Below are 25,644 nucleotides of genomic sequence, written 5' to 3' on the forward strand. Positions count from 1 at the left end.
TGTTAGCTATAATTAGCTAAAGCTACTGACTTAGAAACCATGAACAATATAGTCAGATTCTACTAATTATGTACGGAGAAAAATTCTGGACTAGCATTTCAGGAGTATTAACTGTAAGTTATTGGTCACACCAGGCAAATGCCAATCAGAAGTAAGAGAGTTGCTGATATAAAGGATCTGATTTGTAACTGTTGATAGAAATAGCTCTTGAACATTTAAGTATGGGCTTAATAGACTAATAGAATTGTTATGCCTACATTGCATTTATTGTGGTATTTTCCTCTCAAAACAAGATTGGCTATATTCTTACATTTTCTGGTGCAAATACACCAATACTGTAAATCAATGCGTTTGGAGTAGAAAGTACAGTTCACATAGAAGATGAATGTTGTCTGAAGCTATCAAAGTAGCCATTAAAGGCTGAGGTATATATCATGCTTTCTGAGTCATCACATTAAGACATCACATGCAAGTTCTGAAAACTGATGTATCACTTAACAACTATATTCTTAAGCTCATCTAACTTAACTTTTGGGATGCATGAATCCAGATCTGTGCAACCACGTTCAGTTACCTTTTTGCTTTGACACTGTTCCAAAAATCACTTAACTCTGACTGCTTCCTCAAGGAAAATGCTACATTAAACAAAAATGATGCAACATCTGTTTAGAGAAAACCAGTTGTTCTCAGTATCCATTAGTACTGTTGTTTGAGGAAATTGTTTGAATGAATGATCTAACTGTTATGGTAAAAAAGCAGAAATAACAGACATTTATCTGTGCCTGATGCTTCCAAACTAAATGAAAACCTCTATGACCACTAAACTTTATTATTACTGCATGTTTATATATACTATAATTCCCTCTGAATTTCATGCTATTCCAAGACTGTCCTTAAATAATTGCTTATTATCCAGCTGAAGATTCTCCCACCTTCTAACAACTTAATATATCCAGGCTGTTCACATTCTGTTAGCTGCCTGACAGTTCAAGGGATATGTACATACAGTGTCTTGCTTAATTCTTAACCAGTATTTAAAAGGTTAAGACCTAATTCTTAACTATGTCTTGTTTAAGAGGTGTCATTCATTTATATCTAACACAGGAATACACAGAAACTGAAAAATTCAGACTTCTTTATATTATCAACTGCTCATTGTTTTTGCCTTGTTAAGTGTAAAAAAAAAAAAGCTATTTTTATCTCTTCCTTCCTCTTTCCTCTTCTGCATTTACCAAATCTTTTCTTCCTGACTTGATTCTCTGCTAGCTGCAATTCATTCTGCATCATGGCTTTTTTGATTTTATCACTTCATGCCCTAAGACTAGACTATATCCATTTTTTTCAGATTTTTCTTCTTCTTACTTTCAGGTCTTCCGAGAGCTATTTTTTTAATTCCTCTATTCCCCCTGCATCCTCTACATACTATTCTGCATTTAACATAAACAAGTGCCATCACACCAACTAAATGTATCCACATTTAACAATGAGGTAAAGCAATTACAGTATCCGCTGTTACCAGATGACTTTTCATCCTTGATTTTCAACCAGTTCCCTCCAGAATTTTGCCTTAGTAACAACTTAGGATTGTACCACTCACAGTGATAAAAATTACCTGAAGTAAGAGTTTTTCAGAGTAAGAACAAAATATTAAAAAAAACCAAACAGTACTTCTTATCACTACTAAGAAATAGCACCGATACTTCTTAAAAAGCATAGAAAAGCAATTATAGTCACAATATTGTGAAAACAGTTTATAGAAACATCAGCATTAAATTGTCTTTTGAATTTATTCCTGAAACAAGCAACCTCTTTTAAAAGCTTACTAGTATAAAATATTGTTATGAATGTTTTGGAAATCATCCTCAAGTTGTCATTTACTCTCCTGAAGTGTCAGACCGAGGTACATCTTTTCTGGCCAACTGCTTCCTACTGGCAGCATGAAGCAGTTGCACATCCAGTTTACGGGCTATTTTGTTCTCAAGAAAGTCATAAAATGGCTGGGGAAAACTTTGGCCCCCTTTCTGAAAACGAGAAAACTGCCTACACTCAAACAGCCCACGGGCAAAGAAGGGTGACTGCTCAGCTTACCTCTCGCAGGTGGACACAGAGAAATAGAGAGGGTTCCATTTTGAAAAGGTGTTTTGGGAAGCAAAAAACTCAAGCATGCTCAGCATCAATACAAGATCTGGTCCTTAATTTCCTTTAGGATTTTGCTCAAGCCTGACATTATCCACTTCTGGCACACAAACCATGTGTCACTGCATGAGGTTTCATTTTAAAATAACGTGTGTGCCGGTACTAGATTCTTGTATCTAATCGAGAAGGGAAATCACCAACAGATAGCTACAACATGTTGCCTTGACTCATATTAAAAATCTTCTAGACTTTCTCTACTTGGTGTAGCACTGGAAAATTCCTTGTACCCAAGTCTACCATTCCCCCCTATTCAGCTTCCTCTCTGAGGCAGGTGTCTAACAAAGAGACACCCACTTACACATCTGCAAACAATTTGCTGAATTAGAAAACCCACCTCTTCAAACTTAAGAGGCAGAACTGTGCTTTACCTTAGTGAACAGTGCAGTAATCCCAAGTAAGCAGCATGTAAAGCTGTTATGTATCTGACTCTGTAATCACATTTCAGTGTTTTACTGGTTGTAAATAACATGCATGAGTGCTCTAAGGACCAAATGGCTCTTTTGCTGCCAACAGTAGTTGTTTAATGATCTGAACAGCAGAAGCTGCCAATTATTGTATTCCATTTTAAAGTGTCATTTAAAGCCACACTTGTAATTATTATACCTTTGTTGTTAATTTATGCTCCTAGGTAGAGAGCTCTAAGCATAAAACTTGTAAGGTCCAGGAACAGCTATTGATAATTATTTATTTATTTCACCTATGGAAGAATATCACGTTCTTTGCATGTTTACTGCCTACCACACAGCAACTGCTTCGCCAGTAGTTCCCAACTGTGGAGAGGGGCCTGAAGTACCTTACACAAGGCATGACACAGCCCAGTTCTGCCAGACTTGCCATGACTTCAAGGGATCTAGACATGGCACATCAATGACTTTCCTAAGAAGTCTCAGCTATGAAAAAGTCAACAACTGCTCTAACACACCACTCATGAATGTTAGTCCTTCTCATCACTTAAAACTTACCTGAAACAGCAAGCATTTTGGCTTCAAATAGAGCTGGCAGCTGAGTTTCAATATCAGTCACTTTCCTCCTCAAAGTACTGCAGAGTTTCTGACTCGTGCAAACCTAGATTGAGGCAGACAAGCCATCATATATAATTCATTCATGTAAAAGTATAAGGCAATTTAAACAGGGCTTCAAATGTTCTTGGTTTACAGACACGACGTAACATCCTACAGCAAGGTGAAGAAGCTTAATAAAAACGGATGTCTTTACAGAAATACCCAACATGAACCAAAATTTCCACTCTTTGCTGCACATTCTATTACAAAAATAGGGAACGGTATTAGCATTAGCTACCTGCATGAGAGAGGACATGTTTCACTACTAGATACTGAGGCTGCACATGGAAGAAAGGCCATCTTAAGAATTCTGTACAATTTCAGCATTAACAGTGATGCCTGGAGTGGAGCATAAATAAGCCAACGTTAGGAGTTTAAGATGTCATAACACAGAATGTACAGCGATTTTTATACAAAATACACTGTGCCGCACTTAACTGAAAAAAGGCAAAGCATCCATCGTTAATTGTCGGCACAGGCAATAAATAAGGCTATACCAGCTCAATACTGTACTTTTGTTTCACAATCAGGAGACAGCTGACTGGGGTTCAGGTTTCTGACTTCTCTGTTTTTTACCTTTTTAACTGGAAGTTCCTTCAGCAATGAATCAGGACTGGTATTAAAAACACGGAGAGAAACAGAAGAAAAAAGAAAGGAAGTTCAACTGTTTCTGTACTTTACATTTAAATGCACATTACACATTACCACCTCAGAAGGACCGTAATAAAGCATATGCAACTCATACACTCCCACATACAAAAAAAATGTTGGTGCTTACTCCATATTGCATCATTTGTGAAGGAAAGCAAAATAAACAGAAAAATGCCTCATCAGGCAAATCTCTTGTTCTGAAGACAGACATCAAACACTTGCTTAAAATTGTAGCTGACACTTGTGAAAACATTGCATTCATAGGAATCAAGGGTAAAGCAATAATCAAGAGAGGCACATGCCAGTTGTGAAGAGATGAGATGTGAAATGAAAACTCCAGAGGAAAGTTTCCCTGCCCTCGACTTCTTTTTCGCCCCCTCAAAAACAAGTGTATATACCATGCTTATTAACAGAAGCACAGCTATCACTTCACTTTTTAAGAGCAAAAGCCTTACAGTTCTAATGGCTTATCTGTTTGTACAATTAAAGTATAATAATTCAGATATGACATTAACTGTAAATCCTTTTAAATGGGTAATACCCTCTTGCTTTAGCTGAGAGCATCTGTTAACCATAAATGGGTCATTTTTTTCTTGTCAACAGAACTATCCTCCAAGCAGTTACCGTTACTATCTAAAGACTTCAGTCTTCCTATTAATTTAAAACCACATATATCTCATCACTTCTGCACCTATTATATTTTTTCAATTCCCAGATATTTCACTTTGTTTCAGTACCCCCTTTTAAGGGACTTGCCAACTAATTCACTTAAAATGTTTTAAAAAACCCAAACATGTCAGAGGTGAATAAACGTGCCCAAAGAACCCAAAGGCTGTTTCTGTCTCACATCTCCAAAATAAATCTGAAAGTTTTTAAAGACTTCTTTCTAAGCAGCACTCTCTCTTTAGGGGTACTGAATGGCTCAGTGAATTGCAATTAGATGGGGAATCTTTCAGCTCCAGGAAAACTGCATGAATATAACCCATGCTGGTAGTAACTTAAAAGTCATTACCAGTAGACAGCTGTTTGGCAATTATGCAAAATAAGCCGGGAGGTTTAATCAGTTTCTAGTGAACACTGTCCACTTTGTAAGCACTACTGTCAGAACAAAGCTTGCTGGCACTCTGTTAATGGACCAAATGCAGGGACCAGAGGCTGAAAGGAAGTTCCTCTAGCTCGCAGAGATGATTCTTCTGGAACATGAGATAAATATGTTACCAAGCCTCTGCTTGTATCTATGTCACATGTATTCTGTAGATAAATGAACAACATTAATCTTCAGAGCTATCATAGGGCATAGTTCGAAAAAACCTAAATGAGCAACTGGGAGAGGCAAATATAACATAACATCCTCTAAACTAATAGCACTGCTTCTACGTTACATCACTTCTATTCTACAAGCTCCAATTCTTTTCATTTTTTCTAATTATTTTCTCTTAATAACAGCTACCATTATTCATTACAGTAGCTTACTCAGCCACTGAGGAAAGGTTATTTCTTAGCTAACAGAGATGATGAACATTCACAAAGCCAGCATCCTCCTTTGCTCCCGGGGAACGCGCCATCCTCCCCCAAGCAGTCTGGTTGCACGCGCCCGTGCCTGTGGCTCCAGCAATGCCCCTTCCTTGTTCTTGGTGACCAGCTCTGCTGCAGCCCATAGACCAACAAGCTCCAAGTCTAAAAAAAACCCCTTTTTAGTTTCAGGGAAGTTCTTTACAGCCAAATATTACCCTATCTATTTAAAAATCCTCTTTAGTGGTTTGTAGGGGTTTTTTAAAAGCAGACTTTCAAAAGAAAAAAAAAGGCTCTTGTTTAGGAATATACCTTACAAATCTGTCTTCAGACACATAAACACTACTCAAAAAAGCAGTCTATCTGAAAACAGTGGGATGCTGGTTAGCAAAGACACATGCAATCAAGATGAAAAGCAACAAAATATCAAAAGCAAACGTGCCCATTGTCATCCTCTTCCATCTTGCCAGCGTATGATGTTAATCTAAAGCAGCAGAAACAGGGACAAGGACACTGACTAAAGCACTGAAATTTACTCTCCCTCCAACCATCTCAAGAAAAAACTAAGTTTTGAGTAACCTTCAAATTTCTTTACAACAGCACCTTGGAAAAGAGAGAGAAATTCTCTTTACACTGCCTGAAGAAAAGGACAGCCCACCTGGGTCTCCCATACAGCACAATCTTGCCATTAGCAAAAGCAGATATTAATTTCTGAAGGAAGGTGGTGGATAAGGGAGATTGTTCCATTTATTAATGGGCTAATCTTAGCTTTTGCAGCCTCAGCTGAAAACAACACAGATGGGACAGAAAAGGCCATATAAATACTAGTGGCACAGGGGAAAAGAAAAGACCTTTAACAAAGTAGTGTTTTCCCCATACAATGAAAAGGTTTAAAAGATCAACTCTATTCAGTTTGAGAAGAAAATAATAGGATGAGTCAATCTGAATAAATAAAATAATAAATTATTTGGAGGAGTCTCATTACATGCTTCCTATTTATCTTCTCTAATAAATAAAAGTCATCACATATGAATGGAATGAAATTAAAATAATATTTTATCTATTGAATTTTTAAAGAAACAAACGGGCTGTGGAATTCTACCTCACAGACTTCTCAATTGTTACCTAATGTTTCAGCTCTTATTTAAGAAGTCTCTAGATACTATAGTCATAAAATAAAACTCCAAGAGGCACACATTTTCAGAGGAGAAGGCAAAAATCTGTAACTTCTGTTTTAGCTTGCAGATAGGTTGAAACAACACATCACTCTGAGGTACTGACTGTCTCATTCATTTTAGAAGATGAGCTGTTGGTCAATTACAATTTATTTTGATACTTCAGTTACTGATACCTTATTCATAGTCATTTAAAAAATACAGGGGGGAGCATCATGTTATAATAGCATATAATAATTTTTCCCAAAACGTGTGCATGAGCAAGGAATAGAGGAGAATGAGCTCAGAACGAAGTAGGAGAGGAGGGAGAAGTCTTGAGACGCAGTCGTTAAATGGTCTTTTTAACATGCTAAAAGTGTTGGTCAAGATGACTATGAAGAACAGATTATAAAGGATAAAATTTTCACTTATTTTGGTGAGTGATATGAGAGAAAGAACATGACAAATAAGCTTATTTCAGAGCATAAATTCATTACTGATCAAAACCCAGAAATATCTTCCACTCCCTGTTCCATATAGACCTATATGAATTAGCTACAATAAATGGACCTTTTTTCTAGAGCACTCCTGGAGCAAAGATGCTCTGTGGCTCACTGAGCCATTCTGAAATAAAAAGAAAACTTTAGTATTCTTTCTTGCAAGGCGGCCATGAAAAATAAAGGAACAGTATTAACTTCTCTGGTTAGAAACAAAAGGTATGCTAAATATGCCACATCACTTTTATTTGTATTTTTAACAGGGGATTAGAGTTAGATTGCTAGTTTATTATTAGTGAAAAGGTGGGGAAAAGAGGTACTTCATTTATGCTCTTCCTTCACCAGTCAGCTGGGAAAGTAAGAGGCTCTGTATTAAGAGTGAAAACATTCAGCTGAGACCAGAGTTCACTTTCATTTCATGAAGCTAAGGAGTCTCTTCCTAAATAGAGAACAGCAAGAAGACTGATCACCAGTAAACATAAGCCAAGAAACAACAGATTACTCCATATACTTCCTTAAGAATAATCTCTGTGGCCTGTCCAAATATAAGTTGGGTGGGGTTTTTTTGGAGTGTATGTTTAAAAATATTTACATGTAAAATGTGTTTAGAAGAAGCACCACAAAACCAACTTCCTAAAACTCAGACAATTCATTAAGATGCAAGCTATTATTTGCTTCTCTAAATATCCTAAAGAACTGAAAACTGACATGTACTTACTTTGGCAGTAGTTTCTTTAATGGACATGCTGAACAATTGTTCTTTTTCCTGAAGGCTAGAAGGGATTAAAATAAAATAAAATAAAGTTGACCTTCTTTGCTCATCACTGACTGCTACACAAGACACATTTTCATATGGAAGCATAGGCTTTAAGATGACTCATATAACACAAAAAAGCTAATACCAAGATAAAATCTGTATATTTGGTTTCAGTGTTACTAGTGACTAACCAACATTTTTTCCACCTAATTTCTACCCACTTAATCATGTTTGTTTGTAAAACGGTTCATACACTAGCTTTACAGTTCTTAATTCATGAGTTTAGGCACATTTTACTTACCATCTGAAACACAATTATGATTGTTTGTGTAACCATAATATCTTAGAAGTTTCCAGCAGCATCCAGGACTGGTGCTTTGCTAGGCTACCACCAAAACACCTAACACAAAGGCGTTTCTGACACAAAGAGTTTGCAGTTAACTATCCTCTTATAACCCAGTTTCCAACTCCACCAGGAAAAGTTCAACTGTGGTCACTTGTTCTCATGGTAATTTTATAGGAAATATCACTACTCTGTTTAGTTTAATAAAAATCTACAGAACATTTGTACCAAATTGATTCAACAGTGGGCTGAAATCAAGGCATCGCCCATGCTTATATGAACAAATTCAAGGTTTTCTTCCACATATAAAACCAGGTAGGGTTTACTACTTTGGTATTATTGAACATAATGTAAACCTCCAACTTTGGTGCTTGTAAATAAATTCACAAGTTACATTTTTAATATAAAGTTGAAAAATCCAAGTCAAATGAAACATTAGGAGTTAGTATAGAGATTATTTTTGCAACTTTAATACTTCCCTCCCTCCTACTTAGCAGGCGTACAATTTTATACAGTGTTCAATTACTTTATCACACGCTATTTTCTTTTCCGTCAGACACCTCAATTCAGTGTACGTGATAGTCAGCACTCCCCACCAGCCGCATTTCAATTCTTCCTTTTAGCTGCATTATAGAAATTGTACTTCTTTCACAACCTACTGCTGATATTCTTCCTGAATAAAGAACTATTAATTTATTTCTGAGCTTTTCTTTAGTGTTTGGCACTGAAGTATCCAAACACTTCAGAAACATCACTGGATTTATTTCAATGATACTCTCGCAAGATATGGCAGCACTGTATTCTTTTTACAGGTGGAAGAAACACAAATCACTGTTATTCAGAAAGCACATTAAGACTGAGTGCCCATTTTGACATGCACACAGTCCCTGCTGCCTACCTCTATGCATTTCAGTTTTCTTTTCAGAACTTCCTCCTTCGTGTTTTCCAAGCGCAGCACTTACCGAGTCCTGTTTCAACAGGCAGCATTTATGTAAGCCTGACCCCCAAAGCACATGAAGTTGGGCTTGCGCTCAGTTACTGACCACCTACAGAAAAGCTGGCTGGACCATCTCACCCAGCTGCACACAGGAGTGAGACAGCCTCAGAGGCAGAATTCAGCTGTCCAGCGTTTCATCTAATCGCGTTAATGAGACAGCTATTTGCATTGCTTTCCCTAATGCCCTGCTTCATGGAGCACACACCTTTTCAATCTCCAGCCCAGCAAAGCCAGTCACCTCGTTACCAGCACAGCACACAGGGGTCCCTCCAGCTCCAGATGAGGCAGTCCCCTCAGAAATAGCTCATGACAGTGTAAGTCTATGCCTGTGTAAGGCAACAAACAGAAATACAGCTGGCTAGCTACATAAAAGTAGTTTAACAACATTTCCCACATAGCAGTCTCCAATTGCTCCCTTTTCCACAGCAATATATGGGCAAAACACAAAACATTACATATGTAATGATGCCATTATCAGCTTCCTGCCTGCCTCTGGGCATGCCAGAGGGAATGAATTATTTAGCCATTTCTTTTCTCAGGCTCTCGAGCTCCCAGTGACTTTCAGCATCTCCCACAATCAACGCCTGAGCTGGTCAGGTTATTTAAAAAAAAAAAAAAAGAAGCTGGGCTTTGTGTACAGATATCAATGGGAAGCAACAAGGCTGTGATGTGTAATTGAATGAATAATGGGTGACCGACCCAGTTGTTCTGAAACTGCCTTATAAAATTCAACTCTAAAGACCCAGGCCATAATAAAATGTAAAGTGCAGTTATAGCCAGAAGAAAAACAATATAAAGATGGCACCTCTATTTAACAAAACTCTTCCATGTGCCTTTCCTCTTATGTTTACTTTCCTCACAGAAAGCCCCCCCAAGGTTCATACAACATTTCAGTCCTCTGCAGAACTCACATAGCTAACAGGAAGAGAGATCAATTTTTAATTTCTTTTTAAACCATACATCAAAAACAGCATTACAAACTAAAACCCAGTTGTAGAGTCCATATTGCTAACAAGGATGCACAAGCCCATGCTGACTTGCAGGTGTTGAATGGGAAAAAACACCCTCTTTATACCCAGATTTCTTTTTTATGAGCATCTACCAAGTCACTGAAAAATAAATAAGGAATCATACACTGCCATTTCAATGACAGCAGAACTACAGTTTTAAGAGAATTCTATATTAATCTGACACATATCAATAAAAAATATCATTAGTAAATCATCATTTTGACTCAAGCTAGTGATAGCCGCATTAACCACAGACTTGAATCTAAAGAATCCTTTTGTTACAGTTACAGCATTCATGCAGACTCTTACAAGTATACTTGTATTATTTATGGTATGAATTTCACAGTAGTATCTTGTTTTGAACCCTTGTTAGCCTTCAGAGCAAGACTGTAGGAATCCCTTATCCCTTTTAAAGATTAGCTCATCATACAATTCACACGCAGCAATCAAAACCATGTACAAACCAGCCACAGTTACCAACTACTAACAGCTTTTAACTAAGTTTATTCCTGGGTTGTTTTCTTCTACCACAAAACACCATCACGGAGAAGCCCGTCACAAGCTTTCCAATTAACTGACAAGCTAATGACCCGCAAAAGAAACCATGCAGTCAATACAGATTCATTCCGCCAACAAAGGGCTTTAACAGCCATGATCTGTTACATGTGACTTGAACCAGAAATAGTATTTTCTTTTACCACCACCTTGGAGCATCATATTATATTTTAAGAGGGGTATTCTGTCTGCTTAAAAGTTGCTTTACTTATTACTACCAGGGAAAATGGCTTTAAAAAGAGCTCCTTTGAATAACACTAAATTCTTGCCTGGAAAGACATCCATAGTTTTGACTCATTGCTGTTGTTCTGTGGCAGAACAGCTAATCAAGAATTTGACTGCTTGTCCTCACAGTCTCTGCAATCTATTATAAGGACCATTTAGAAGTTACTTCTCAAATTCAATATAAGCTAACTCCATCATAGAGAAAGCAAAGCTCTTGACCCAGCTGATGGAAGGACTAGAATAAGACAGGAATTCAATTAACGCAAATTTAACTGACTAACTGCAGGAAAAGTAAGGTTTTTAACACTTACAGAACTCACTGTAATCTATACATCACGTTTAATTTCTTCTTTCACGCAGATGGCCACATAGGCCTATCATTTAAATGGCTTGCAATGGATTTATACACATTAGGATCCATAATAAGGAGAGAAGAAAAGAAAAGGAATGTAGACTTGCTACATCCTAGGGCCTTATTGTATACACACTAGATCAGAACAGGAAAGTAGGAGCTGAGGAATTACCCTTTCTGGATGACAAAGTAATACTTTGGCAAAACATGGACTTCAGCTGGATAACTGCAGGACGATGTGGGAATGCTGCATATTCAGGAGCTGAGGCTGACTTGGCATGTAATAACAGACTATGGGAAAAATTTTAAGATCCAAATACTTCAAGCAAACCAGTGCCTTTTAAGTATCTTAGTGACCTTAAAGAAAAATAGGTACTGAATATGTTGAATTGTAATAACACAGTTGGAACCTGCTGAGACGATGATGTTCATAATCGGGAATGGTGTGCAGGCAAAATAAAGACAGCCAATTCAATGCAATAGGGGACAGAAGGAAGACTGGGAATCAAGTGGTCTGATTCACACATTCCTCGCTCTATCGCAGGCTTCCCACATGACATTAAATGTCATAATAGAACAGATAATGTTTAAAAAGCCTTTTAAAGAATATCCTGAGAAGTTACGATTTACATGCAGGAATTACAGATACTATGGAAGTGGCTTTGTTCAGAGGAAGGCTGACTAGCACAATACTGGGAAGAATGGCTTTCTACTAAAAGACGGCATGTTTCTGAATGTCTTTCCTTCCACTTTGCTAGTATACTTCCCTTTGCATACCAGGCTATTGTGTATGTAATGTTTTAGCTTCCTATGAAAAAATTCAAAGAGTGAAAATGGGCAAAAGGCAAGTCATGCGGTTCTCTACGTTCAAGATAGATAAATATGCATATTGCTTAAACACAAACAGTTCCTGTACTAATGACAAAATATATATACAGTGAAGAAAGGTATCAGAATGCAGCTTCTATAACTGCACAATAGAACATACCGCACACATGGTACCAGTGTAAAGTAATTAAAGAAATTCCGTACTGGAAATTCTTATTTTCATACAGAAACCAGGCAGCCATCTCCCATCTCTGCCTGAAGAGACTGAAAGACAAAAGGATGCCCTTTAACAGCAAATACTCTTCCTTATGTTACTGTTACCTAAAATATTAATTCTAGATCCTGTTATTTCACTCCCTATCTCCACACCACAATATAGTGCTTAAGCAAAAATCACTTTCATTTCTTTAAAACTAAGCACAAGTCAGAACAATTTAAAATTACCCATATTTGAATTTCGAATTCAAGAGTAATGGCCTAGAAGTCTACAATCAGATTGTATGCATATGAGAAAGCATGATGGACTGATCCTCAATTCATATGAATATATATTCCCTCCTAGATAAAATTATTATTAAAGGGTATTTTCTTGACTATCGGCAAATTTAAACAGTTTACAGTATGTCTGGATTTGGCCCAGAGTAATGAGACTGCCTGCAAAGAATAACCTCATTCTAATGGTCACAGCCTGCAGAGAGCATGACTTTTCCAACTTTAAGTCTTAAATATGATTCCTTCTCTGATTCTGAAGTTACAAGAAGCTGTACTCTCTTAGAAGATGAAAATATATAAACCAAGCCCTACACTTGTAATCTTGCTGTTAACAGCAAACAGAAGCTGACCTTCCAAAAAAAGCCTTTGTCCAGTCCTTTGCAAAAGAAATCAGGAGAACATTTGGTGTAAACATCTGCTACAGTCTACATCAAGGCAAAAATCCAACAAAACTCCAACAAAAATCTTAAATCTAAGGACTTCACTGGGCCTTTAAGGAAGAAATCCACAATACAAAATCAAATCAAACAATCAATGACTTTCTTGTACTTTTACAGTTCCCTTGATGTGCATATCTCAGAAAGCTTTCAAGACAAGTCAGAAAAAAAAGCTTTTGAACAAAACTATACTTAACAAGAGGCAGCCTTAAGCTAGACATGTACAACTAGGACTAAAATAAAAAATAAGATAACATACTTGTACCCAAAGTTTTCTTGAGTAAAATCAACAGATTCATTACTCCAGATACCTTGTGCAATTTTTTACCAGAACAAGACCTACAAGGGTGTTGCCAGTCCTATGCTTCTGCTCAATTAAGAATGTTCAGAGCTAGATTGCATTAAATGCACTAAGGTGAAACAGCATTTTTTATTTCCTTTTTAAACTCTCCACCACAAAGTTTGATTTTACCTAATCAAGGAATACATCGGAGAACAAAATTTTCATTCTATGTGCTCTGTTCATAAGCCTGGCTGGGCTACATATCTGGGTATTACCATACCAGGGAAAGGAATTTTTCAGTCAAGCACATAAACTTCATTTCATCTTCATGCAGTGATCCATGGGACTTTGAACAATGAGATTCTCACAGTAGCATATCTCCATGTTGGGAAGCAAAATCATCCTTTAAACATAAGTCAGAGTTTCCCAAACAAACTCTGATTTTTCCTTAGATAATACAGCCCACAGAAAACTTCTATAAGACAACAGAGCTGTTTAAACAATGATAAAACCACAAAATTTCTGCTGAACTGATGTGGTAAAAAACCAATTTCTCTAAACCTGTCAGTGCTCTTGAGGCATGGACTTTGGCACTAAATAGAAGGACAGAAAAGTTGTGTTTAATTCGTACTGAAAATGAGATTTGTAGTAGTTGCAATGACTGAATTAGAAGTAAAATGCAAAGTGTCACCTTGGAAAGCTTCCAACCTCAAAAATTAATCTGATCTGAGACAAAAATTATCAAGAGATGTACTTTAAGGTACAGGAGCATTGGACCTTCTGCACATTTCAATCTACAGAGTTCTCAAAGGAATAGAATGAGAACCCAAAATTATGCACCTAACTCTGAACCATCAGAGCACTGATTTTGCTCCAGCAATTTGCTGCTCTTCTAGCTATCGTTTGCAGAGCAGTATTTCTTCATTGTTGCTCTGTGTCAAGGATTGCCTCAATACATGTGCTTCCCCACTCAGAATTTATCAAGAGGCAGAACTAGAAGTACACTCCCCCAACATCTTTGTATAACCTCAGCTTACCAACAATGTTTCCCATTGACTCATGGGTTGCTGGGTGACTGCACTTGTCTTTGTCGACTCTCAAAGAGTTATACCCACACGAAGTAGACTATAACAACTCATCAGCCTGCCCAGAAGTTCTTACATACACAAGAACTCTAAACTGAGACAACCCTTCCTTGCTGCAGTGCTGACAGATTATGGGAGGCTTGCAGAAAAATCAGGGCATTACACGACACTTCACAATTTTTTGTAAGAAAGATTAATAAGTGGGGGTTTTTTAATGTCTGCAATAGGATGACTGAGGCAGCACCTCAGTCTGCGTAGTATGGTAGCTGGTTTTTTTAACTAAAAATCACTCCAGCAGAAACAACCAGTTCACAGTCACTTGAAGATACTGCTGGCATCTTTAATGATGACTCCAAGCTTAATTTTCATTGCCATGTATTGAGAAATCTTCTGGTCCTATAACACACCCTTCAGACAGCCAAACTGGCCAGCTGTTTCAACCAAACATGCACATGGTGCTGTACTTCCCATCACTCCTCTGTCGGCTGCTGCCACAGAGCGGTTGTGGCAGTTGTTGCTCCAGCTGCTACCTGAAACAGGAGCATCAGACTGAAAACAAAGGCACAATCAAACAGCTATCTGCAGCAGCAGTTCATCACATCCAAACACTTTCCTCAGATTTTCTGATATGTCAAGAGATCCCCATTCTTCTGCTACATCTGTCTGGAGTGCACAAAAACTAGAGCTTGCCCAGAGCAGCTGCAATTATTCTCCCAAGAATAACATCCATTGTACTTCACTGACTGAAAGGGTCTGTCCCTGGATATTGTTGTTAGCTGTTTCTCTTTATTATATACGAATGAATTCAGTATGATACATTGATTGAGACAGCTGGTCATTTTTCCCTAAAGAGAAATAGATCTCATCGCATGCATACCCAGAGGAACCAGCACATATGTGGCCTAGACTTTGTAGGCTGCTACATCCCACTGGATGCTGTTCAGGCAAGCAGGGGGAACGAGATGCTCAGCAGGGAAAAACAGATTCCTCGTTACAATGCACACGTGGGCACTCAAGTGGACAGTACTCATCTTTCTGCTGGGACATTTTCCTTCTATAATGCTGCTTAGAAGGACAAAAAACTGCCTCTAAGATTCCTCCAAAATACTTCAGGTTGCTAGCAGTGGCTCTGTCCTCCAAGTTGGAAGACTTGCTCTCTCCTTTTTCTGCTGTGTTTTCAACCCCTCCTGTTCTTCCCAAGGAAGGCCAGTGCCTACAGTGCAGAGGCAGACTTTGCAGAAACCCCTTTTCCTCCCTACAACAGGGGTCCCCACCGACCCCAGTGGGATCAGAGTCACTATGAACTGCTGAACCACAGAACAAGGGACTCTGCTCAGACACAGGCAACTCAATCAAGAAGCCCTCTGTCACAATTTCAAACTCTGGCAGCTCTTGTCCGATAACTTTTGTTTGCACCTTTGCAGGAAGCAAATTCACTTCATGTGCTGAAGCACAGACATTGCATGGCATGCCAGGCTTTCAGTACGCAGTTTCTTCTAGAGTTGCTCCCACAAGTGAGAAAAAAAGAAACAAAACCACTTACCCAAGGAGTCTACCCTTCAATCCTAGGCAGAGAACAAAGGAATGAAATTAATCCTAGGTAGAATAAATGGAGAGGAAAACACCTATCTATCTACAAAAAGAAAGCTGAGCCTCCTAATCAGTCAGATCACAAAGGAAGAGGCAGACCTCTTCTTTCACCTGTGACTTGTCTTAGCCTCCCACAAAAGCCTGCAGCCAACTTCTTTGAGAATGACGGCCTCCTCAAAACACAAACCCAGCTGTGGGACTAGCTGAAAATGAGACAATCCTATTATCAAAGCTCATATTGAGTTATGACATTTGACACGAAATCTGGAGAATTTCCAGGGTAGAGTCCTCCCCAGGTGCTGGGGAACATCCTCTCTGGCTCTGCAGCTCTGTCACAAGCCCGCTGCTGCAGGTTTTGTGAAGCTGTAGTGCACAAAATAAAATGGATCACTGGACCAATTAAACAAAAGGACTACAATTAAAAAAAACAGGGCACCATACCATCTTCATTACACCTAGCTACAGTATAAATAATATAATATAGCTTATATTTTAAGAACCCCATAATTGTATTTTGGTTCATCTCATGTAGCATTGACAGAGACATGCTTCCTACCACAGAGAACAGTTTTAAAATTATGTGCTAAGCTTTAAAAAAAATAAAATCAGAGTAGCACGAAAGGGCCCTAAGTCAAGGCAGTAAGGCAAATACTCAAAGTGACCTGTGCATCATACTCGTGTCATGGAAGATGATTTATCACTGACTGAAATTAAGTCAACATGAACAGGCCTTGGGGGTTGGAATGGAAGCTGTCAGAAAACTTGAAGACTCCCATGCCCAGAGCTTATGACTGGGACAGAAGCGAACAACAGGGAGAGCAGTTTCTGGGGCTGTGCAGCACTTCTTCACATGGTATATTTCATATGCAAACACTGTTTTTCAATTTCTGCAGACCTGCAAAGCTGAAATAACTGAACTAGTGAGGTGACTGAGAGATCACTTTTCTTCACTCCTATTACCCGGTGATGGAAGCCCTAGCTGTGGTGGCCACTACACAAGTTACCTGTTTTGTCTGCACATCTGACAGCTCAAGATGCTCATTTCATCACATTTATTTATAAGAGGGAAACAAAGGGGAAAAAAGCTCTCTCACTTATTTTACTTATTTGCGTTCCTTTTTAATACTGTTCTTTCCCTAGAATTTTGATATTTTACAGCAATACCATGTGGACAGATAGTATGCGTGAGAGAGATTTTTAAGAAGGGGAAAAAGAAGATTGCCCTACAAAGCAGGTAACAGTACAGAGAAAGAAGCCCAGAAGCTTCATCGTCTCACACAGCATTGGAGCAAGAATCTGGTACAGATCAGACACAGACACACAGAAACACGAATGCTTACACCACCATCAGCGAAATATAACTGTATCTGGGAAGGCAAGTGGCTATCAGGTAGTGACAACTGACGGCAGGAGGGGGAAAGTCTGGTCAGAAGGGCAGAAAGCCTTTCTGCCAAGGGAGCACCACAGGATTGCTGACATCTTCCCAGGGCAGAGACACGATGATGCAGCATGTGAAAATCACCCACCAAGTAAATTAAGTTGCATGAGAAGGTGAAAGCAACAGTGACTTGCTGAAAACAGCTCCATGTATATACCCAGTCCCAGGACCAGCTAAAACCTCCCCAGCACCAAATGAGGCCAGAAGTAGTTACATAACAATGCACTGTGCTTAGAGGTCTACTAAACCATCCGGGTCTTCATGGTCCAACTCATAAGACAGCACAGAAGTCTCTCCTGAAAAATATTCAGGAAGATTTAAAAAGAAAAAAGTTCAGATTATTTTGCCTCTAACCTACCTACCAACATTACTTTCTACTTGTAATTAAGCACTACTAAGGTTGTGAAATCAGGAAAAAAAAAGCAGACAACAAAAAAGCTCCAAACAACCCAAAAACCCAGCAAGTAAACCCAGAAGTAAGGACTCCAAGAGTATCTGGCATTAAAAGCACAATTCAGTTCTCTGCTGTCCCACACACAGGCTCAGCAAAGAGTCAGGAACATTAGCAGCCTGTGCACTGTAGTAGAAACTTTTTGATGCTATAAAGCCATTTTATGCCTCTGCTCTTTGCATTTGTGCTGCCCTTCTTCTCCCAGAGGATATTTTTAATATGTATGCATTTTCACAGAAATAGCCATAGAAACCCTCAAACCACATATTTAAAAAGGACTTTCCTGGATTGACTGCATGTTATCCAGCAAACAACAGGTATCTTTTTGAAAGGATAGCATGCAATTTGTTTTGCTTCTTCTACATACAATTCTTTAAAGCTAAGATTTTTGTTAAAAAGTTGATATAAATAAACATAGCCGCATTCAGACTTCAGTAATTTCACATAGCTTGCTAACCGCTAATTTGACCAGAAATTTCATGTGGCCATATACTTTGAAGAACAACAAAACATGTACAAAGCAGCCTCTCCTAATGACAGTACGTGACAGCCCATTCTGAATGGCACTTTTCCTAAGTTAACGTGTGAAACTATGTATAAGTCTTTTTTTCCAACTTTTCACAAGTAAACCAACTTCTTTAGAAAAACCCACCTTTTCTGGCTTCATCAGGCTTTGGCCTCAACTGAAATTGCTGAATGCTTTGGGTATATTCCAACTAATAAGGTTTTCAACCCCCTGAGCATTTGTATTTCACTTTGAATTAATCTTTCTCAGATGAGCTCCAGGCATCACTAAAGCAGAGTGAACTGGTTGCATAAAACTTCCAGTTCCTTGCACCACTGGCCATGACAGTACTAAAATAACTAATATACAGAATAGAGCATTTCCCTATCTTCAGAAAATCCCCCACACCCACTGTGCAACAAACTCCTACTAATTAAAAATTGTTCCATGGGAAGGGTGGAAGAAGAGATGGAGTACTCAAATATTTTGAAATATATTTTAATTGAATTTCTTTCTTTCAACCAGCATTCAATGCCCAGACAATAGTCCAGACAGAACTGTGCAATTTATTTTAAGGATGACATGCTCTACAGTCACATGCATCTGTAGAGATGGATAAAACTAAAGAGAAAATGCTAAGTGAAACTAAATATGAACAGAAGTATAACAGACTTCCCCAGTTTTCATTGTGAAATGAAAAGAAACAAAAAAGGAAACAACAGGTACTGAAGATAAGTCAAATAATTAATATGGTCTTATTTTATAGTTAGAAGATTCAAGTTACACTAGTTAAAAACGTATTTCTGAAATGGTGTCCTCTTCAGTAGAGGATACAGAAATGATATATTTTGTTACCTTTTGCAATCTCCAGGAGAAAGTACTTCACACTGAAACACTCAGACCTGTTTTCCTCTGATTTCAACGTCATCTTTAGTTAAAACACTAACATGTGTCGTGGTGCACACAACACCAGCTGCTCACAGCTTTTAAACGCATCTCCATGCAACCCCACTGAAGCAAACTGAGCTTTTGCACTGTAATTTCCTCATTTTATAATAATGATTACACTCTTTAGTTTACCAAGATCAATTAGGCCTGTCTGGATGAAGCAAAATGACCACATTCTATGGTCTCAACCTCGATGTGAATCAAGGTTGCATCAAAACACAAAAGTGAATGGTTGTTTGCACATTAACCAGCCAGGTTTTAATCTTGGTTTCCAACAGCCCTAATAAAAAGGGCCCAGGGTAATGTGTCATTTCTCAATTCTTCAAACTCAAAGCATGCTATAGTTACTGACAAAGGCTTTTTGCTTTCAAAAAGTCCACTACATACCAGAGATAAACAAGACAAAACAAAGGATTATTAATCTTCCTGAAAATAGCAATGTTTGACAAGAAAAATAAGCTTAGAAACAATGCTCAGCCCAATGTTACATTGACTTGCTCTCCTGCTTCTGCACACTTTTATCCGGGCAATTACTCTTCATTTAAGATGTTCTCTCACATTCCCTGAAGTTTGCTTTAATAAGTTGCTATTTAATAGCATTTAGACCAAGAAAAGCAAAATATTTTGTATTTTATAGTGGCTGCAAGCCACTCAGTACAATTCATTATAACACAGATTGTCTTAAGAGATGCTTCACATCACCCCTGTGTTATTCCAGTGCTGATGCAATTCATGTACCCCACAAATAATGATGCAAAATCACATTATAGCAGTACTTCACTGACTAGCACAATGCAGTTAGAGTAAATACATAGTGTCTTGCAACCCAATGTCCAGGAGCTTGCCATTTACAGCCCATCAATACTGAACGAGTTTCTACATAAGCACTGTTCTTTAGTATATATGCATAAGTAATAACTTGATTTCTCACACAGATAGCCCTAAATTTAGAAGACTTTTTTTTTCTCTGCAATAATTCATAAAATAAAGTGTACATTTCCAGAAAAATCTCTTTCACATTAAATATCCCAAGATTTTGGAACTTAAAACTAATATGCTGAACTGGCTTTGTCAAGTATTTTAACCTGTTAGGTAATATACAATTGCCTTTCACAAGAAGTACTGATTTAGGATAAGCCAATGCAAGTTGCAATGAGGGAAATTCTGGCTAGATACGAGACAAAAAAGTTCACAGCAAGGGTGGCGAAATGCAGGATGCCTAGCAAGGTTACATCCTTGGAGATACGCAAAATTCAGACAGATGGGGCCCTGAGCAACCTGATCTCACTTGGAAATCATGGCCCTGCTTTGAGCAGGGGTTTGACAAGATGACCTCCTAAATTATTCTATAATTGTATGACAACATAGGGGATGCCCATAAGCACACAGGAAGTATATCCACATCAGATGTCTTACTATCTGCTTGTTGCTTTTTCATGTTACAGAAAGAGAGAACAGAACACGACTGGATGCAGATATAAGATCACTGTACTTGAGGTATGATGGACTGCACAGCTTTAAAAGGAAGACACCCATCACTTTTTTCAGTTTAACAGTGAGGCTAACGCTCACTGTTAATTAACCACAACCATTGTAGGAGCATATTCTGAGCCCTTCTGGGGCTACATAGCCTGCCCTGAAAGCAAGAAGTGGCAGAGAACCCATGCTGGAAATGTGCCTGCTGACCATCACGCAAGTGCAGATCTGGGATGCTTTCAGCCACCTAAAGTAGCAAGTGGTTTGAGGGAAGAGATTTGAGAACCAAAGGCAAGGAAGGGGCCACATGAGAAAGTCAAGCAGTTGAGACACACAGCTGGACCGGAGATTTCAGTCTTTGCTCCCAAGGCATCTTGCGCATTTTTCAATAGAGCAGCAGGCACAGCATCTACAAGACGTGGGCAGATTTTTAATGGGATTTACCAGGCCAAGAAGCCACATCACGTACAGAAAACACCTACAAGGTGTTTTTAATTCAGTTTCTCCTGCAGAGAGGAGAGAAGCTGCTGAATATGCAGTCAGCGGTACCTTGCTGCTTTGAAAGGCTGCATCAGCCAGGTTGTGACACATTCCTACCAACTCACTTTGCTTTTAAGCTGGGAAGAAGAAGAAAAAAAAAATCTAGCACTTCATCAATGGGACAGTTGCCAACTCCCTCAACAACTATGACCACCAGGTCTCTCTCTCTCAACTCAGCTGAGTGCTATAACCATTAATTCTCTCCACTTCCACTCTCAGAGTCAGATCTCCTTTTGCCTGTTAGCTTTCTGGCTTTTTGCCAGATTTCTGCTTTTGCATTCCTGGATACATTAAGGAACAGCTTAAGAACTGCCATGGAACACGCTCCCTGCCAGGACACCGAAATCCTTGGCAGGTTAAGAGCTTGCTCTGAGTCTGTAGGTTCAGATCCAGACAGGCTACAGAGGATCTAAATGCAGAGCTTCCACATCCTGACCAAGGAATCTAATTTCCACATGTAGATGCCCACCTATGGCATGGTCATCATTGCCATTAGTTCTGGTCAGAAAAGGCTTTGGGGTTTGACGAAAGCACATAACTATAATCTGACACAGGAGATTTAAACTGTTCCTGAAGGCTGTCACAGATGCCTGGCTAAAGTGTGCTTACTTGTGCAACCCAAACCCCACTTGCAATAGGGGAACTCCAGCTATGGTAAAGAGAGCAGAAGCACCTGATCATTGGCCCTGGTGACACAAAGTTGATCAGCAAACAAAACCAAAACCAGAAAAGTTCCATTCAAGGCATCTTTTAAAAATGAGAAGAAAAGAAATTAATTCTAAATCTTCATTAAAGTTCTGAATGCACTTCGAATAATGAATGCCTGTATTCCCTCAAGGGGTTGTGTTATTCATTGTGCCGGTGAGCGAAGAACTCTGAGCAAGTTCCTCCTGAACCAGTACTAATTTAACCCATCTTTAAATAATTTCCAAAAGAGTTAAGTGCAACTTAAATGTTGCATCAGCAATCTGAAAGAAAAAAAATCTGACTATACTTTCCTAAGCAAATCCAAAACTAAGAGAAAACTCAAATCAAAGCACAGGTTCTCAGACAGACTGCTTGAGACCTTTTGTTTCTCAATCTCAGAAACACAGGCGTAAGATACTACTGAAACAAACTAAACTTAATTCAAGAAACTATTTCCCATAACCTAATTTAAAATTTTAAACAAACCTCAAAAGAGAGGAATATGTCCTCTATGAAATGTTCTGCTGACTTCAAAAAAAAATCTGTATAAATAAGCACACATGAGCAGCAATTTCTCATGAATGTTAATATAACCAAACTAAATCCAATAAACATGAAGGGAGAAAAAAATTGCAAGCAACATAGTTATTGCTTATCTGGAAGAAATGCAAGTTAGGATAAACAGGAATTTTATTTTGTCCTGGTGACACAGCAGCAGTAACACTTTCAAAGTTCCATCACCAACATCCCATTGACTGCCGGTACAGTTTAGGCCCTGAAGTGCTTCTATTGCTTTTGTAAATAAAGGTGAGATTATTTCCAAAAGGTTACCAAGAGTAGCTATTTTTCCATTTAAGGGAACCACAGGTTGTGCATTTAACTGTAGGCGTCCCAAAAGTCTTCATGCTTTATCCCTTCCCCTACTACTTCAAGTCCACTGCTTAAGCCTAACACTCATCACATAGGATTTTATTATGATTGGAAGTTTACTGAAGCAAGAAGCATCTCTAATATTTATTTGGATGGTACCTAGTACACACTTCCAGGCTGTGAGAAATATGTTGTAATTACTGCATTACCAAGCTGGGGAAAAAATTCCACCAGTTAACAAGAAATAGTTTAAACTGATGATAGGTATTAACAGTTGATGGATACATATGGTTTCTGTAGGTGGCTCTTTACCATAAAAAAAAGTGCAAGATCTTCAAATAACTACAAAATTTTCCTTCCTGTGGAAATATATTAATATTAGAACTTCAGCATCTGTTCTTAGAAAATTTTTCAAGTATCTTAATCCAGCTAATTAGCTGGCACAATTATGAAGAAAACAACTGACAGCCAATTCAACAATACATTGGGAAGATACAAGACTCTACATCACTGACAACATATTGAAATTTAAATACCTCTTTATTGTCCCTGGAAGATCCAGACCGAATGGAATTTGATAGGAGGATGCTAAAGTGTCATCCACAGCCTTGCTTATTTCCTGTAGTTCTCTCAAAGAAACACAGCCAAGTAAAGCAGTCAGTTCACAGTCCTGTGACTGAATAAGCCTATCTTGTTCTTCAACTTCTCTTCTTAGCTGTTGATCTTTTGCTTCTAATATGGCCAACCTTGCTCGGAGGTCTTCAATTTCTTTCTGTGTAGAACAGAAACTCGAGTTTACTATGAACCCTCTTAAAGAAACCCCTCTGCTCCTAGAAAAATGTAGTACAAGTCTCAGAAGTAGCATGAATTAAGGTTGTCCAATTTAGTACAACATTAAATGAGAAGACATTCTTTTGTTGACACACAAAAATTCTTAAGTCTGTTGTATTCAGAAACTCTAGTGCTTCCACAGCCAGAAACTCCCCACCTTCATTTCAACACTAAATTTCATATTCCTCTTCCAACACCAACTGTCAGTCACCTTTTACCTTTAAAATATACAAGGTATTTCCCAAGTTAAAAACTTCCCCAAAAACCTGAAAATCTCTGTTCAACCATGACAACAGAATCCTGCTACAGACTGGCAGCTAAAGTTATCAACCATCTATCTGTCCTCCTGCAGAATATCCCTGCAATGGTTCCTCTAGGCTTCTAATCCAACATCAGGCACAGGGTGCAAGTGGTGAGTCACTGACTGTCTGGCCAGTCCTTTTGATTATTAATATTTAATTAGAAGCACAAAATCCCTCCCTTGACTTAAAATGACCAGAGCTTCAACCTCAGTTGCACTCATCTTGCTAGAAGTTCAAACCCCATGCATTATGATACTGATGTTTCTTGCAAAAGCATGTTCTAATTTTTCCTTGAAAACCCAACAGATAGCTTGCACCCGAGGGAGCACTTCATGAAGGAGTCTGGGTTGCTGAGTTAAAGTTATTTAATACATAGCCCTTAGCTCACTTGTCCCAGAATCTGAAAACAGAGTTTAAAAAAAAAAATTCAAAGGAGAACTACTTGCTATCAATGTAGTTGAAAGCCATACTGGAGAATTTGATTCTATTCCTACATTTCTTGCAGTCTCCGTGGAACTTCGCAAGCCACTTAAACTATGATCTCAACACAGAGCCACAGATTGAATGTTCACTATTTTCCATACAACCAACAAGAGAGGTCTCTGAAGTGCTATCTATACACTCTGAACAGAAATCAAAGCTCGTAATTCCATGCTCTGACCATATTCAGTCCAGCTAAAAAGAAAAATGAAAAAAAAACAAACAACCTTTTTCAGGTCAATAACTAGGTATTAGAAAACTGACATTAGAAACAACCACATAGCTTTTTATGGCAATTCACTTCTTCATTCTCTATCTGTAAAACAGCAATAAGAATTTGTCTTCACCCAACACGACGTTACGGAGATAAAATTAAGTGGTTTTGAATCACTCAGATGCCATGTTGATTAATGCTGTAAAAAGAGCCCATTCACAAATTAATAAATCTGCATCCAAAAAAGGGTTTGATTGGCATACTGTAAAAGGGTTCTGGGGCTGAGTAACGAAAATAAAACGGTATTATGAGCATCTGAACAAGCAGTTTGAATCTTCAGCAATGTATAAGGCAGGGATCCAGGAAAAAAACCCCACATGCTCACACAATTAAAGACTCTCATAAAACATACATACTATGCACAGATAACTGACTTCAGCATTTCTTTGCATTTTAAGAGCTTCACTTTGAAACCTTCTTTTAATGTTTTCAATGTAATTTAGGTGATGTTTAGTTCACTAAGGCTCATTTTGTCAACAAACATATTTTCAGGTTTGCTGCACTGCAACAAGCTCCCTGAGTATCACTTAAAACAAGAAACAGTCCTTGCATGTTCAAAGGGTGACTGGCTCAAAAATTTCAAATTTTATTAGTGCTGCGCATTAGATTCATCAACTATTTTCCTCCTTTTTTGGTTTTAGATTTAGCAACAAGAGAACAGAATGGCCCATGTTTCAACCCACAGGCATTTGTCAAGGACAGAAAGGTCAGCCAGCCAAAAACATCAGTTTTGTTTCTTTCAGTCTCAAATTAGGCTTTTAGTGCGCACAAAGGACAATTCTGTCTCTGTGTTACTGGTTTGGGAATACTGCCAAAA

At 38.3% G+C, this 25,644-nt stretch overlaps 1 protein-coding gene across 1 annotated transcript in view; it reads right to left on the reverse strand.

Moving 5' to 3' along the window:
• DISC1 (DISC1 scaffold protein) overlaps positions 1–25,644 on the reverse strand; it is a 184,435-nt gene that overhangs the window by 111,932 nt on the left and 46,859 nt on the right. Inside the window, exons 5-7 of the mRNA XM_059832667.1 lie at positions 23,477–23,712; positions 7,790–7,844; positions 3,159–3,261 (exon numbers count right to left, since the gene is read on the reverse strand). Coding sequence (XP_059688650.1) covers positions 3,159–3,261; positions 7,790–7,844; positions 23,477–23,712 — 394 coding nt within the window. The remainder of the gene's footprint in view (positions 1–3,158; positions 3,262–7,789; positions 7,845–23,476; positions 23,713–25,644) is intronic.

Source organism: Gavia stellata, chromosome 2 (genome assembly GCF_030936135.1).
Source record: "Gavia stellata isolate bGavSte3 chromosome 2, bGavSte3.hap2, whole genome shotgun sequence".
Lineage (NCBI taxonomy): Eukaryota > Metazoa > Chordata > Aves > Gaviiformes > Gaviidae > Gavia > Gavia stellata.